The 18,208-nt window shown below is 36.2% G+C and overlaps 1 protein-coding gene across 1 annotated transcript in view; it reads left to right on the forward strand.

The window, feature by feature from the left end:
* LOC140142043 (poly(rC)-binding protein 2-like) overlaps nt 1-18,208 on the forward strand; it is a gene marked incomplete in the record, with an annotated part of 328,359 nt that overhangs the window by 232,881 nt on the left and 77,270 nt on the right. Inside the window, 2 exon segments of the mRNA XM_072163966.1 lie at nt 4,988-5,300; nt 16,807-16,830. Of these exon segments, the coding sequence (XP_072020067.1) occupies nt 5,217-5,300; nt 16,807-16,830 (108 nt within the window).

The raw sequence follows: 18,208 nt of genomic DNA on the forward strand, positions 1-18,208 counted from the left end.
CATGCCTTTATTATATACAACCTGGTTGCGATAATGCATTGCAGTGTTCATACTCACTCTACACACATGCAAGTTTCGGGCTGGCCATGGGGTATGGGATTTAATATGGGAGCTAGTAAGCTTCCCTATGTTAGTAGAATTAACCAGGGGGCTAGCTACAGACAGGAGAGGACAGCAAATTAAGGGAGAGTCTATTCCAGGCACCAAATCCTTGACATTTTGCATTAGAGCTACATTGTACAAGACTGACTATAGTTTGTTTTTGTTTTTTTTTGTAGAAAGAGATGTTTATAAGATTCAGATATTGCTGTTATCCTGTGCTGTATGGTTGGGATACTGACCTAGAGGCTGATGCATTATGGGAATGTTATGTCCCTTTATTTACTTGTCAATAAAAATGGCAAATGATGGACATGCTTGAATGAATATTTGTGACATGTGGGTAAACTGTTTACCTGTTACAACTCGCCTGTAACAGGTGAGCTGTGCGACAAATTTTGCATTATGCTTAATTAAAGAGGCAAAATTTTCTCTTATTGTCCATTTCAGGTCAGTCGGTGTCAAAACACTCATTTTCCAAATCATTGCTAATTGCTCAAATGCCTCTAACACACAATTGTTTTGTATTTTACACAAATATGCACCACCCTTGTTGTTTATGGGCAAAGATGTGGACCCTCCACAATGTCCGCCATGACATGATAGTTTCTAGATGCCAGTGTCCCCCACAAACCCCTAGGGAGTGCTATGTGCGAGAGGTAACGCAATAATAACATAATCATTGACGAGCTCAAGTCGGTTATAGCCCGATAATTTGCCACTTGTTGATTAGTAAAATGGCACTGTAGATGAAGATAAGAATTGCCAAGCAGTCACCACCAGACATGGGAATTGGATTCGCTTGAAAACTGCACTTTCAAATGTTTATTTTGTATGTTTGATTTACAAATATAAACATGAGTTGATAAAGTGTGAAGATATATCTTGGGAATGATGTTTTTGTGGCGCATCTTGTTGAGAGGTTCATATTGGCAAAACAGATTTTAAGATATAAACAACAAAAACTTGCGAAATGAAAGGAAAAGTATGTCATACAGCGCCATCATAGTCTAGTTGAAGAAATGTCGGCTATCAGTGATGACAAGAAATCCATTGCAAAATGCGATTTGCCATCTGGGATTTCGTGAAAATATGGCTCAAATTTTATGCCAGTTGTTAGGTGCTCATTATGGGCATTAAGCTTTTTAAACTTCAAAAATTATTCTATCAACTGCAATTTAAACTGAAATTACAAATTGCAATGGTAATTCAGTTTTGCATATCAAAACTAAGTACATGCAAACTTGCCTGGTATCGGTTTAGCTGTTCTTGAGAGGCCCTTTAAGATATTTGAGAAAACAATGTACAATTTGGAACTTAACTCTTGGAGATAAAAATTGTCAGGTACTTATTATATAAGGTAGTGAACATTTATCGCTCAAATATGGGCACTTTAAAGGTAATGGCACACTGACACTCAATAACATGCATTTAACCCTATGAGAACTACCTGTCGATTGGCCAAAAAGAAGTTTTTATTATCAATTGGACCAATCAGCAACATTGTTAGAATAAATTCACCATGCAAAAACATTGGGGTGAATTATTTGCAAAGCTCCATTCTGATTGGTGATTAAAATGAAGGTATCATGTAATTGACCAATCAGAGGCAATGTTAGATCGGCAGGTAGTGCTCAGAGGGTTAAAGATTTGTTACACTGTATCAAATTTAATAGAACTCCATACATTTTTTCCAGGAATAAGTACCTAATTTTGTCGTAAGAATAAAAAACTTATCGATTGAGGAATAACAGATATAAACCAACGAGGCCAGATTGATGGACTTAATTCCTTATAAAACTTACATTATTTTCAAAATCGTGTTTGTTTTTAAACGAGTGTGACCTGGGATTGTATATTGTTACCTGGATGACTCAAAAATTCAACCAAGTCAAACAGATTGTTAGATAAGAATACACGTTTCTTTTAAATATATTTATTTCTCATTTTTGAACAAAATGCTGACATATTATCATAAGAATTGTGTATATTTTTGTTCATCCACAAGGCCTTCATATGAGTACCTAACAACGGAATATCCTCCAGAGAGCATGCATAAACTGAAATCCAATGAATATATTTCTAGATATCAAACCCGTAGGGACGGAGTATTTTCAAGCAAGACAATTTTTCTAATGCACATTTTGTTGATGTTATCCATGTTTTTGTGTTTGGTAAGTTAGCTGGTAGTGATCATCTGTGGCATTGGATATCCATGGTTATCACCATAGCTAGTTATCATACTGGTATGGGGAAACTCCCAGCCCCGATTTTAAAACCCCACCGCTATTTTTCTCCCTAAAAGTGCCAATGGGGCACAATCTTAATTCTTATAGAAAATTCAAAGTTTAAGAGTGTTGACCCAGAAACTGTGTTTAATATATCTCTTTTCTCATTTAAAAAAAATGATAGTAAATCGAGAATCATTATAAAGCATGCCAATAATACAAGAATTATAAGCTTTCTTGTGTTACAAATAAGAACACCAAACTAAAGGCTTCAGCCTGCTAAATCTCATTGAAATTGATCCCCAAACTAAATTTGCCTCACTTTATAAAAACCAATTGATCAAACTGCTCTCTTTTTTTCATCCACCCTGCCAAAAAAAATCACAACAACGCTCACAGTGGTGCAAAATTTATGCGCTCTTCACGCAATTGTATTTGCACATCTGATGAAGAGCTCGCGATCCCCTCCTCATGTTTACCGATTATGTTCGTCATGCATTCATCATGTCTTCCATCTTGTCAAGTAGAAAGCTTCGTTTCCTGACCCCAACGGTTTAGCTATGTAAAAAAAAAAAAAAAAGGAAGATACTTGTATTGATTGAATTCTGTGCAGCTTGTAAAGCATGCATAAAATGTAACACTTTAATAAAAGCTAGTTGTGTGGATCGTGTGTCAGTCCCAAAAGCACAGTACAGACAGACAACACCATTGACTTTGTGCGCAGATCTTTTCCAAGTGCAAATTCGTATTCATGTTTTTCATAAAAGACACAAAATCCTTCAGGATATTAATGCTGTGCGTAGCATCCCATATCTATAGCAGACCTTGTAGATGTGAATAAGTTTGTAAAATGGTTTGTAGCTTTCAATTAATTGAATACCAGTGCCGCCTGGTACGTGTAATTACTAGAGACACCAGCATTGATTCTTCCAGACCAGATTTTAACGGGGATACCGGGGCATAATTTTGTTGAACATCTTTACCTATCTAACAGTGAATCCAATTTCCTAATGAAATTAAGCGAGTTATCATATCTGTCGCTGAATATATTAACCTTTCTGTAACTGAGGCTGCGCAGAGCATCTACTGCATCAGTATTCATCTTAAGATGGTACTCAATTCACACCTTTCAGCACTTTTTTCTCTTGGTTGTGTATTTCCTTTCCTCCCTCTTCCCAACTGCTTTCTTTCTCTTGGTTCTTTCAATACCACTCTTTCTAGATCAGTCTTTTTTTCTGTCTGTATGCGTGTCTCTTTTACCAGTCTGTCTGTCGGTGTGTTGGGGTGTCTGTGTGTCTGTCTGTCTGTCATGAAAATCACTATTACTGGGCTATTCCAGTTGAAACTCACAACCCCTAAGACCTTCAATATTTCGGAGTCACTGATTCAAGTAACCCCACTTGAAATTCACACTCCCTGTGTGGAAGATTAAGGTCCTGTCTTGCATAGGGGGTGTATGGATTTCAACTGGAATAGCCTAATGGAGAAATGGGCAGGTGGCAAATAGAGACAGGAGACCACCTTTTGAAAACAGTAGTAATCGCTAAAGAGCTCTAAGCCAATGCTTGTCAATTTCCCTGTAATGTAGGAAAAGTTTTAAGCCTCTGCAGTGCAGGGTCAGTAGAAATCTGTAAAATCTGCAAAGTAAAAACAAATGCCAATTAACAAATACTATTATCATGTTGTTTCAATATGAGATGCACATATTTAAAAAGTAACATATCAGTGCTGAGCATGGCCTTAACTGCAATTATGCACCTCTTCCATAGCAAATTGTTTCCTTGATTGTTCTGACGCACAGGAATTGAGTTTTCAGGCGAAATGCGAGAGCTTAAATTGCCAAGTAATCGATGAATGGAGATTGATTGATTAGCGGGAAACTTATGCTAATTAACCACAAATGGCTTCGTATTTTGATCACCTTGTATTGGTGCATTACTTTTAGCTGGTACCAGCTGAATCCATACATAGATGTTAGATAACTAGAATTTAATATGGAAATTATCGGTAATGGATACGTAATATCCAAATTATCCATGTGCTTAATTATGTCTTGTTTTGACATGTGTGGGTTAAATTCTAATCAATCTGGGCATTATTACTAAATATAGCATTGTATGGTAATCAGTTGATGAATATGAATTTATGTGGGGGGCTTTTACATCTACATTCAAACATTCATATTATTAGTACTTCAGAGTGGACAAACTGTAGACTATGTGTTTGAGGCAGCGTTGGTCATAGCCGGTATCGCTATTGCCGGTAAAATCACTTTGCTACACAATTTTAGAAATGTGTAGCAATTTTATGCTATAGACTTATACAGTAAAGTGTGCAAATGTAATAAAAATCAAGTAGTGCAAGCTGATTATGCTACGCATAAAAAGTCTTACGTTCAACACTGGTTTTGGAAGTGTGCATGTTTGTGTCTGTGCATATTATAAATTGTATAGTCCGTACCACTCACTGTGAACAACTTTGTCCCAATACATCCCTTTTAAAGGAATTTTTATTAAACAATGTGTTGTAAAGGGTGTTGATGTCAAGATTGACAACTCAAAGAGTACATATGACATGAATTAGCATTATGTAGAATAAGATGAAGATTTTTATCCAAATACTTAACCCAAATTCTCTGTTCTTTCTATTCTATGTTACAGGTTTTGAATTTGTGGTGAGTCACCACATCCAGCCATAGCCATCTGGGGGCCAAACCTCCAAGTCTGCTATCTCCCCCCGCCTCTTCCCCATCCCGTCATCCCCCAGCAACCGCTGCCTCAACCGCTACAACCGCTGCCCGTTCCGTCACCGTACCAGCAACCGCTATCACCACCACCACCGCCATCATATCATCACCATCCTCCCACACTGCATCACACACCGTCCATCATGACTACTGAGGAGAAGCAGCCTGTTGGGCCTAATGATAGCCCTAATGTCACATTGACAATAAGACTAATCATGCAAGGAAAGGTAAGTCACTTCTTATATACTCTGTCCAATATGATCTGTGATGTCATTCTAGCAGTGCTTTAGTACAGCAGTTATACTCTGTCCAATATGATCTGTGAAGTGAAGTCATTCTAGCAGTGCTTGAGTACAGCAGGTTTGATCACACATTTCAGCACATATGCAATGAATTGCTTCAGCCAGATAAAATGGACAACTTGTGTTATGAACAATTTGTCAGCTTTTTGACTGATTTACAATGACCGCAGCATTTAGATATTTTGATATAAGTCAAATTAACTTATAACAAACATTTCAAAATGTTTGTTAAAGTAAATTTGACTTTTATTGCTACATTTGTTGTCACATTGGGTCCAAAACTTGACTTTGAATGATATGTGGGGGCAGTGGGGCTATTACAAAAATCATTCAAGAATTGAGTCACATTGAACATAAATCAATCTATGATTTCAATTTATAATGGAAGCCTAAGCTTTTTCTCTACAAATATGACCTTTGACCTCACAATCATAGTCATGAAAAATAAAAGATATTTAGCATCACAATATGTGTGTGTGTGTATACCTTACACGTACACTGCCTTTTACATGCAGTTCCTATATTTACAATATAGGAACTGCAAGACCTTCCCCTCCCCTTGCTGCCGCCATTTCTATTTGTATCTAAACAACATAAGAAATAGAAGAGCCTATTCAAAGATGAGAACAAAGTGAACAAAAACACCATTAACATTGTCCTCTTACCCAACTACTCCTGATATTACAAATTGCACGTAATTTCCAGCAAATGAATATACACACTCACGCTATTAAGCTGACTATTATATAATGTTGACTTGCGATTAAATAAAGCAGCAAATCGTCTTGAACGCAGTCAAGTATTATTTGTACAGCTCATTGCAATGACTTGTACTGTGTATCTTGATCATTACCTTTATGAACGAGTTGTGTCTGGTCCTGTCTCATATTATGACAAGATATACTCATATCTTCTAATAATGTGTTTACTTTTACTTGTGTGATCTTGAAATTTCATCTTTTGGTTTGGACATTTTGGACATACGGCACAAACAGGCCGGGAATACAGGCGTATTGGAATCACAATCCTAGACTCAAATGGGATTTATTCTGATTAGATTGAAACTCCTCATACTCTACAGATCAATAATGGATGAATTGAACAACAGAATGACAAAGAAAGAAAATTGATCATAACAGCAATTAGGGCCTATATCAGTTATTATTACCACTTGTATCCTATCTTGCCTCCCCTCCGGCCTCCCCCACCTGGCTCATTAAAATAAGAAATCAGGAATATTTCCACTACCCTCAAAATTGTTTTCCGTCCTATCCCCTTCCCCTCAGAAAAAAAAATTGGGTGCTGCCACTTTAGTCAGGGTTCAGGCTGTAGGGCCCTATCTATTGGATCAGTGTTGCTATTAGGGTAAGGGATAGCATACAAGCTAATGTGGCATCAATTATGTTGTTAAATCTCATCATCTTCATGTTATCTTGAATTGACATTGACCTCTTGGTTAAAAATTATCAGATAGAAATTACCAGATTGGTTCATTGATCAATAGCTCATCTGTGTCCTTGAAATGATTGGCACATTAATAAGAACATGTACGTGGGTTGGATGTGAAGAATAATGTGATGGAGCAGACAGTGTTAGGTTACTTTTTTTTGAAAATTTTGTTCTTGCATTGACAGTGATTGAATTGGCGTAATTCGCCAGCAGGAACATCAAAAGTTACGAAACAATATGAGACAAAGCTGCCGCGCAGGTGATGCACTATCGCAATGATACGGCAGGATACCGGCATGTATTATGGCATTGTGATAGGGTGTTCTTGAAAAATGTCTTAAATGGTGGAATCAATTACAGGAAGCCCTGAATACCTTGACATTCTTGCGCATTTATCATGATCATATCACAATGATGAAATATTAATTATGCATTTTAGTTTTTATAAAAAAAATCTGTAGTGCATTTGTACTTTCACTAGGATCCACAACATGCTCATATATCAGGCAAAGTTCTTTAACCCCAATACATTTGTACATTCATTGAATGACCTTTGAAAATTTGGGTACAAAAACTCATACTCTGCAACTTGAGGTCAAATATTGCACAATGATTGTTTAATTGAGGTTATTGAACTATGGCATTGGGATGAGACCATTGTGGTCCATAGTGTTTATTGCCCAACACAATTGTGCACTTCTCCTGTGATATAATACAATATTGAATTATCGTCAGCAATTCCTTACACTAAATTGATATTTTGATGCAGGACTTAAAATAGCACACCTTTTGGCCCTGCTAAATTTATTTAAATATCAGCAGCTATCCAATGACAGGGTGTCAGACACCATTTACAGAGGCAGTCCAATTAGAATCAATGGGTCACAAGATTGGAGGGACTGACATTATGAGTGGTAATGGGAATAGCTGCCTGGTGACAAAATGTGTTTGAAGCAGACAAAATAATTTCATGCCTTTTTATCCATTTCAAATCCATGATCATATAAACTGTAGGCCTACATACATAGAATTCTTCTGTGCACCAGCAATGTAATTGTTTCAAGTAAGTGCTTGCATCTACATTATTTTGGATGTTGGTCTTGTAAACAGTGCCCCTAGCGGTACATGATAAATCAATTTAGCACCTCTGTATCCGGTGGCAAACAATATCGTTTTTAGACGGATTCCCACGGCAGCTTTTAGACATAGCTCACTGAATCGCTAAGATGCCTTATTCACAATTTTGCTCACTTGTGACATTCACAAGGATCCACAATATGCTCATCTACCAGGGGCACAGTTCTTTAACCCCAGTGCATTTGTACATTTATTGAATGACCTTTGAAAATTCGGGTACAAAAACTCATACCCTGCAACTTGAGGTCACATTTTGCACTATGATAGTTCAATTGAACTATGTCATTGGGATGAGGCTATTGTGGTCCATAGTGATTTGTACAAATGAGAAATCAACATCAATTGAATAGGCTAAGTGGAGGGACGGGTCGGGATTTGCCATGATATGAACAGGCTGTATAACAACGTCACCTTATGTCTTACACCAAATTTATGTCAATGACCAATGGAGTCGATTGGATTTGAACGTTGCCTAGTTGGCATTCCTGCAAATTTGGGATGCGGAAAGTGATAGTATAGCTGGGGGCAGTAGCACTACTATCAATTTGCTTGTTTTCTATCATACCTTTGTGAAAGGGGGACAGTTGGTGCACCGCCTTAGAGTCTCTCTCTCTGCATGCTTCATTACATGGATGTCTGATGTGCCCTCTGGTAGTAGGTGGGAAAGACAGTTTCTGTACTTGAGACATTTGTGATGAGTAGAGTTACATAGTTTGTATGTGGTAGGGTTTAGAAACACTTGTCTCTATTTATGTGAGATTGTTTTTTGGATCTCACTTATGGACCACAATGGCCTCATCCCAATTGCATAGTTCAATAATCTCAATTAAACACTCATAGTGCAAAATTTGACCTCAAGTTGCAGAGTATGAGTTTTTGTACCCATATTTTCAAAGGTCATTCATTGAATGTACAAATGTATTGGGGTTAAAGAACTGCGGCCCGATAGATGAGCATGTTGTGGATCCTAGTGTCTTGCGGTTTACCTGTTCCAGGCTTTATTGATTGTGTTCTATATAACCATGGGGACTTGAGAATAAAGTTACATGTCTTGTGTATTTGAGATGTCAAGGTTTATACATGCATGTTGAACTTGTCTGTATAAGAGGGTGAAAAGGACCTTATGGTTTACCTTCTTGAAGTAAAAGGTTTGCAACTTGCAACAGTTCTGGTTTGAGCAAGTTTCATATTTGGCCATGTCAGGTTTGGTAAAATGGGGAATTTGTGAGTTCCTTGACAAGAAATTTGGGCATTTGGAGGACTTACATTATTTAAATTATTTGCTCTTCAAAATAAAGAAATCCATAAAAGATTGTAAGTAGTATTGATATCTCTGGAAAACTTGGCTAATCCTTCCAAGAATTGCAAATTTCGGCCAGTCTTGGGATATGTGTAGTTTATTTTACAGCAACTTGTAGTAGAGCTGAATTTCAATGTAAGATTGTATAATGGCTCAATGCCAGCTCACCACTCTGACTTTCTAAATCTAAATTTACAAGTCCTAACCTTGGACTGGCTAAAATTGTACATATTGATGCTTGAGAGAGATCTGAGATGCATGGCACAACTCCCACACATCCTCTGGTTTGTCATCTTTGATTCAATGTCACTAAGGGATACTACTTATCAGATGCTAACATCACTAACATCACTATCAGGACTCAGTTCTTAGGGCCCAAATAGACTTGCACACTCCTTGGGTGACCTTTGAATATGTTGGGTACACAACCTCATACCCCACTGCTTAAGGTCAAGTTTAAGCTGTGGTTGTTAAATAGAGGTTATTGAAGTATGCCACTTGAAATGAGGTCATTTTAGTTTCTTAGGAGATTGAACTGGTGCAATAGAAAAAAATGATTTCAACTCAAGAAGTTAATGTTAGCTGAACTAAAATGAAATCAAGAGATATATTACATAGGGCAAAGGAAGTCGTTAAGATTCATGCATGGTGTCTTTGATGCGATGTGAATGTAAATTGGTTTTACAATTGAAACGGTAGCTGTACATTGATTCCCATTAAATAGGATTGACTATAAGAATGTTGTAACAGATCCAGTTGTCTTGTATCTGATGAAGTGTCTCTCAGCTTGTTCCACAGACATCACTATGGACCATAATCTCATCCCCAGTAGCGTAGTTCAATTACCCCATTAAACAATCATAGCACAAACTTTGACCTCAAGTTGCAGAGTATGAGTTTTTGTACCCAAAATTATCAAAGTTCATTCTATGAATGTGCAAGCATATTGGGCTTAAAGAACTGTGTCTTGATTGATGAGCGTGCATCCTCAGAATAGTTTCAACATTTAGAAACGCTTTTTCCCACTTTGAAATTGATACATTCAAAAACAAGTCACAAAGTAATGTACATCATGCATGTTCACATAACTGATACTTGTTCTCCGCGTCATCGCCATCCAACCCACGCTCTGTTTTGATAATGCCACTCTGTCAATACCGACGAGCCGCACCATCCGTAATAGTTCAAAGGAACACACTGGAAAGGTCATAGGTCAAAGAGGGCTGATTGACTCTCCTAGTATGCAGGACATACCGAGCAATCATCGCTTGGTGTATTTATACATCGGATCTGTACTATGCCAGAGCACATTGAAGCCATTCACATGCCCATGTTAGCTATTCCGATTGGCATCTAAGTTATTGTGTAACTCCGCCCAGATGAGTTTAGCGTAATGTTCTGCAACGTAAGAAAGCTAGCCAGCTGGTTGGCTAGTGCGTCTGCAGCTAATGTTTTTGCCATCATCTTGATTAGAAAGAGATGTGGATTCAATCAGGGTTTGTCAGTGGAGATGGCTTGGATTTGGTTTCTTCAATGAATGCAAGATTTGGCTGGCTGGCTGGCTGGATTGATGGCAAGTCATTCCAATTGAATATGTGACAAGTTGGTCAAAGAGATTTCACTCATGAACGATTCCGATTGGAAAATCTATTCATAATTTTAAGCTTATGTACAGAGACTTATGTGAAGTATGATTTCACAAAGGTGAAATGAGCAAAACAAAATGTAGGTTACTTAATATAATTTTGTTCAACTGGTTTTTGTCATGTATACAAAAGTAAACTCCAGTTTGCGAGAAATTTTTAAATTAGGCTGGTTTTCCATTCCAAACCAATTTCAGCGAGCCAGATAAACACTTAACGTTCATACAGGAGAGTGTACCAAAACATGTGTGAGAAAAATGACCGAAATAGCAACAACAAAAGATAAATTATCCTGAACGTGCCTGCATTGATGCAAATTGCCAAATTATCATAACATTTGAAGAAAAAACAAGAAGGGAAGGGGTATCTTGAAGCTTTCTTATGCATGATTTATGCTGCACATGTCTATTCAATAAATGACCATATATCTAGACTGTATGGGCTTCATCTGCACTGACCGTTTTAACCCCCTGAGCACTACCTGCCAATCTAACATTGGCTCTGATTGGTCAATTACATAATATCTTCATTTTAATCACCAATCAGAATGGAGCTTTGCAAATAATTCACTCCCAATTTTTTTGTGTGGTGAAATTATTCTAACAATGTTGTTGATTGGTCCAATTGATAATGAAAACTTCTTTTGGACCAATCGGCAGGTAGTTCTCATATCAAAGGCAGCTACTTGACACAGTTATGGCATGTACCCCCAGAAAATGACAAGAAGTAGGTCAGTTTTATAGAAGAAAGACAGCCGCCCAGCAAGTGTCAGCTCATCTGCAGCCATTATGCTTGACCTATCTAAAGGATTATGCTTGACCTATCATGTGACTACTTGTGACCGCAAGAATCTTGCAGTATGGTATGTTGGTATACTGCCCAAGTTTTGGTTTTTTTGCAAACTGGACATTACAAAACAATGTCGTAATGAAGAGTTGGAAACTTACATATCTACTGTTTTGGGATATTTTGTATAGATTAGTGCATTATCTTGAATCTTAATTAAAGGTTTCCTGATGAAATCATTCTCTTTTGGCAGTCTGGAGAATTTTTGTTTTTCTTTTAGGTCAAATTTATATAAATTTGAAAAAGATGAAGATTCCCATCTGCTTGCATTTTGAATAATTAGGATAAATATTCACCTAGCTAGATTACACAATCAATTTATCAGAAACTGAATATTAAAAAAAAAGCTGAAACAGGATTAATTTATAGCTGAAATGAAATAATGTAAAACACATATCTTAGAGTTAACAGTAAAAGAATTACATAGTATTTTGATAGGGTACATTGCCTGAAACATGTCGTTTAATGAAGTAGGCTGTTGAGTCAAGGGCAGCATGCAATCTGGTCAGGCCAGCCTGACGTGTGACACCATCGAGAGAGAGAAGACGTCACCACGTTCCAGCACGCATCAGGTCCGGCACGTGGTGAATTAGACTCATCACAAGGACTTTGTTTATTCCAAACATATCACCTTGGTGTGGATAGAGAATGGTAATGAGGACGATGAATGGTTGGATGCGGACGCCATGCATGGTCAGCTTTTAATTTCACAAGATTTTTTGGATGGTCAAGCTGCAAACTATGTGACTTAAGCTTTCCTCGTAATTATTTTATTAATGTTTGACAATCTGTAAGGTGTTAAGTTATCTTCAAGATGTATAAGCTTAACTGTATCGGCTCCAGATGGTTTAATGTCATGTTTCATAATGGAAAAAAACTGTAATTGTTGAAAACCAGTTGTACATGTTGAGCTAGGATATGTTGTAGCTTTAGGTTTATAGTTTGGGTACTGTTGTCAAATTTATCAGACACAGTCTTGGGGTTACAATAGGAACCCCAAGGGTCAGGGAATACCTGATTGTTATTGTCTTAAAGAGTTTGAGTTGCTATTAAGGGTATGGGGTTAGGATGAATGTGAAATTATTATAAAATGTCACTTGTTTTAAGTTCTTCTTTTATGGATTAATTTGGTGACTTTTCGGGGAGGGGGGTATCAAGCTTCACCCTGGTTTATATCAAAAACATGAAAAGTCAGCCTATTTTTGACATATTTTAGCTACTCGGCAAGCCCCCTCCCATATACTCCCAGCCCCCTGAAAGGTCCTTGGCACGACTTCTTTATCAGTTGCAATGCGCAAGGGTACCAAGCTATTAAATAACAATTTATCTGGTCAAATTATGACCTTTCAAAAGGGCACCAAGTAGGCCCTACTCAATTACTGTCAATTTATCTGGTCCAAGTTATGACCTTTCAAAAGAGTACTAGGCCTAGTAGTACTCAATATCTGCCTATTTATCTGGTCCATGTGAACCTGTTAGTAATCAACACCTAGATAATGTTTCAGTAGTACGTAGCAGTACCACTCTCCCAAATCCATGCATTCAATACACAGTGTCCATCTAGTGGAAATCACCACAACAATGTGTATCTTTCTTATGTCCATTCACTCTTCCATTAACAAACTTAGACTTGTGTTCCTCCAATACACATGCTTTCCGTCACGTTTACATCCTTTGGTATCAGAAGTTTGCCGCTGGCGAGTCTGCCCATCACTCAGCATGGTAGTATCTAGACTACGAGGCATTTGTACAAGAGCTTCCAATGTGGCCAAGTATCTTTTTACCAGAGAATTCTGCAATATTTAGCACCTTGGTTAATTTTCATCATTTCCATGGTAACCGTATAGGCCTATACACAGATTCTTGTTCAAAAGTTGGTGTATACTATAAGTTTGGAGATGAGATGTTATGAAATAGTCAAGATGGAAGTTTGAGGTGAACTTACAAGGTATAAGAGCAGAATGTGAAAATGTATTAGCACAAAAATTAGTATAAATCTGCACACATGACATAGATTTGTCGTTGAGCTACCGAACTAGTTGGCAAAGTCTTGGCTTCAAGGTATAGTCATCTTAGTATGTTCACTACCAGTCCGGTCCAACTGCCTGATCAGGAAATACTGCCGAATCAGGCAGCATGTTGCTGAGTCTCAATGCAATGCTCTATTTCAAATAGAGCATCTTTTAATATACCATTATTTCTTGGTTTAGAGTAAAGAAGTAGGTAAAATATATAAAATTATCAATGGATGTACAATTAGTAGTATTTTTTCATCAATTTTAGTTAAAATAAAGTTAATTTGCATATTTAAATCTTTTTAAAATCTTATTTAAAAAAATTTTTGCCCGGTGGAAAATTGTCAACTTACATGTAGCTCATATGTGTCAAAGTAAAATTTCCACTGATCTTTTATAAAATCACCATGAACAATTTAGTCCTTAGTCTGTCAAATTCAGAAGGGTTAACAAAGCCTGTGTTGCCTGACTCGGCAACATGCTGCCTGATTCGGCAGTACTTCCTGATCAGGCAGTCGGACCGGACTGACTACAGTTTTTTTGGATCCCATAAAAATCAATGGTTCAGAGAAAAATTGGGTGACTTTTTAACATTGGCTGAGACAATGTTTGGTAGTTTCTTGTCACATAGAAACCAATGATTAAGAGAAAAATTGGACAACTTGAACTTATCACTGATTTGACCTGCAATTAATTTTTGCTGAAATTGTTTTGTCACTAATAAACACTTGATAACGGTGTCAAGTAATACCAGACATACATCTATTTTGTAGTTTGATCTCAAAATATCTGTCAAAACCTGTAGGGAAAAGGTCACAGTAGGGAAAAGGTCACAACCAATATTTGATACCTGGTTTAGCAGAGCAAAATGTTCTGAATTTTGGACAACCTGCAATACACAAATTTCAGCTTGTATAGCAACTTTTTACAATGTAAATATTATGCTAATATCATAAAAACTTCACCTAAATAATCAGACAAAATCGAACCCTGGTCACAACATACTTTCAATTAGCTATTTCTTCACATGATTAATTTATTTCTCGGAACAAAAATTTGCGAGTGTTGTTGAATAATTTTACATTTTTCTTTCATATTAATGAGCTCATTCATGCCAGAAATGACCAAATCAACAAATTACTTATGTATTGAAATCATACTTCATAGATCTGTGTATAGAGTCCCATATTTATGAAGAAAACAATTTTGTCAACCTGTTGTAGATGGATTATTATGCATAAACCATGTACATTGCTAAATTTGCTGCACATGACATACCATGCATAACATATGTGTCATAACTCATATGGACATGCTTGATTTCCAGTTTATCTATTAGTAACAGTAACATGAACCTATTATTTGCAATAGAAACTTAATATTCATAACAATAATCTGGTACATTTTGTCATAACTTGGTGTGATTTTAGAAGCAAATACAACACTTTGTTCCCATTGTCATTGATATCTCTAGGTTACAAGGAAAGATAAAGCGTTGGGATAAAGATACAGGAAAGAGCAATTGCCACCTGTATCCAATTTGGTTTGATATGACATTGGGGAGAATTTACAAAAGAAGTCGTTCAATGTAGCCTCTCTATAGTGATGTAATAATGAAGCAATGAACTTGGGATTCGGTCAGCATTTAGCTGGTACTTACTGTTGCCACAAATTTCCTTTCAAAAGCGCAAGTTAAATGACAGAAAAATCACCTGATGTTTCTCTACATTATATATATAATAAGAAGCTAGTGAAAATGAAAATTGTGTTCGCCATTATCAAAAAGTGAAAAATTTTCCCTTAAACAATTTTTTAAGAGGTAGAAAAATGGGCAAAATTATAGTAAAAATCACCAAAAGTCGTCCAAATGGGCTACAAATCACAGGTTTGGCAACCATTTATTTACCGTCCACCTAACTGTTTTAGCAGCATTATATCAGCCATTTATAACATACAGTTATTGCAAGTCTGGGACCAATTTGGTACCATATTATTCTAAACGCTATTGCACTAATGGCCAATAGAGCTGTAATTAAGGATTTCACTGTATAGTCATACTGGATATGGCGAAGGCAGCATCCAAATGTTATCCTCAGATTAATGTAGTTAATGATTTATGCTCAATGAAGGTAATGACTTATGTTGAAAATGCATTTGAAGAACTGATCTTAGGTGTATCAAACTGAGGATAGTAAATGTAAATTTTCATTAAGAAGGAGAATTCCAGAAAAATAGTCAGAGAGTCTGTTTTGAATTAAAATAGATCCAAGTTTGTTGGCTATGCTTAATTCCAAAGATTGCAATCAATCTTGGATTTTGAAAAGGCACAAAATAGAGTGAATGACTTTTAGTGTAAGCTTTCTTTTTCAATACAATCAAAACAATCAACAAATAAATAAGGAAAGAATAGATTCCTTGTAAATATAGAAAATTAATGTTTTATTTTCTCTTCAGCTTCATAAAGCTCAATTTTCGTACTGAAACATTCCTGTTGTTAATGTTAACTAAAGGACACATTTACTTCACCATGAATTCAAATATAAACCTGTTCAATCCTTTTTGTCTAAAATGTGTCAGTTGTGTTGAAGTGTTTTTCATTTAGCTTTGTACACACTGTTCACAGCTTTAAAGGTCAAGCTGAAAAGGCCAGCTTTTACAGAGTAAATGTGTCAGGATGTGATTTTTCCTTTATCCAAATGACAGACTTTTCCAACTGTGGCGTTGCCATGGTTTTTTAACACTGACCTGTGGATAAACTGATTAAAAGGTTTCATAAAATTGTTTGATCTGTGGATTATGTATGATTTTGACAAGGAAGAAAGTATTATTAGCTTTAATGTGTGATATGCAAATTTATTACAGTGAAAAATCAGTTGAAACATTATTGTATGTACCATTACATAAGCTACAAATCAAGTCAATATGCCTGATATGTTGACCATGATCAATTTTGACTTGCAAAATATTTGATATTTACTTACATGATGTCATCAATTTGATCTAATAATAACACTTTTCTTTTTGCGTTTTTGTTTTCACAGGAAGTCGGAAGTATAATAGGAAGGGTAAGTCAACATTTATATTCTCTATTCAAGTCTATAAATCATCCATTTCATGGAAATTAATTTATTTGATAGGAAAGTAATCTATCCTTTTATCAATAAGTATTTATATTCCTGCCAGATTATGTCAACCCATCCAATATGTAACTTTCACATTCTTGCTTTAAATTTGGAGAGAGGAAATGTTAAACAATTGCTGTAAGTAAAAAGGAAATCATGTAAATGTGAAAAAAGTAAACATATCTAAAATGTCAGTTTCCTGTTGTGAATTTTAAGCAATTTCTGCTGTGATTTAAATAAAGAATAGAAAGTTAAAGATACCACCCTAATAGCATTATTTCTGTGAGTACAAAGTTAGTCTTTAATGCATGCTATCTTCAGTAGATAGCAAACAGTATATAGACATTGTACAGTGTAATTCTGTAATAGTGCATTATTGAGTACAAAGTTAGTCTTTACTGCATGCTATCTTCAGTAGATAGCAAACATTAAATGGACATTGTACAGTGTAATTCTGAAGTTGAAACTTGACAAATTGAGTCTTTTCTGCATGCTATCTTCAGTAGATAGCAACAGTAAATAGACATTGTACAGTGTAATTCTGAAGTTGAAACTTGACAAAGTTAGTGTTTTCCCAACTCTCAAAGTTGGGCCTACAAGCCATAAATTAAACCCTAAATTGTGACTACTCCTATATTCAGTATATTTAATGACTGTTTCCTATCTTCATAATTATCTCAACGCTTACATTAATCTGTTAGGTGTATACAATATGTACAATTTTGTTGAAATTGGAAAAATAGGATTTGAACTTAGGTTTGCAGTCAACAATCATAATGAGCTTAAAGCAATATTATAACATTTTCAAACAAAATAGAAAAGCATTTCTTTGCCACAAAATTTTAGCTTTTACTGTCAGATATATCCCTTTTATTTTTGAGCCGAACAACTACGGCAAAGCAAAGAAAATTGGAATTTACTACCAGCGCACATGTACGCCAATACGCACCACTCCTTCGGTCATGTTGTGGTACGACCCTTTGTTGTGTATATCACCGTCCCCGCACGCCGTGACGTATCAAAAGGGACTGTGTGTTATGAACATCGTGTATGCGTTCGACTAATAATTCCATCGTAATAATAAAGCGCCGGTTCGGCGTTTTATTCAAAATCTCGGATTTTGACAAAACTACAGCACCTATAGTCTTGATTTTTGCAGGGTATATTGGTTTAATAAAGTACAATTTAATCGTGTAAAAAAGGGAATTTTAAAAATTCAGTGAGGGCGTCTTCCTCAGCAAATGTTATAATATGGCTTTAATTATGACTGATCTCCCTAGAAACGGACACAATAAAAGTAATAGTTTCGTATGTTACGAGT

Source organism: Amphiura filiformis, chromosome 20, assembly GCF_039555335.1.
Source record: "Amphiura filiformis chromosome 20, Afil_fr2py, whole genome shotgun sequence".
Taxonomy (NCBI): Eukaryota; Metazoa; Echinodermata; class Ophiuroidea; order Amphilepidida; family Amphiuridae; genus Amphiura; species Amphiura filiformis.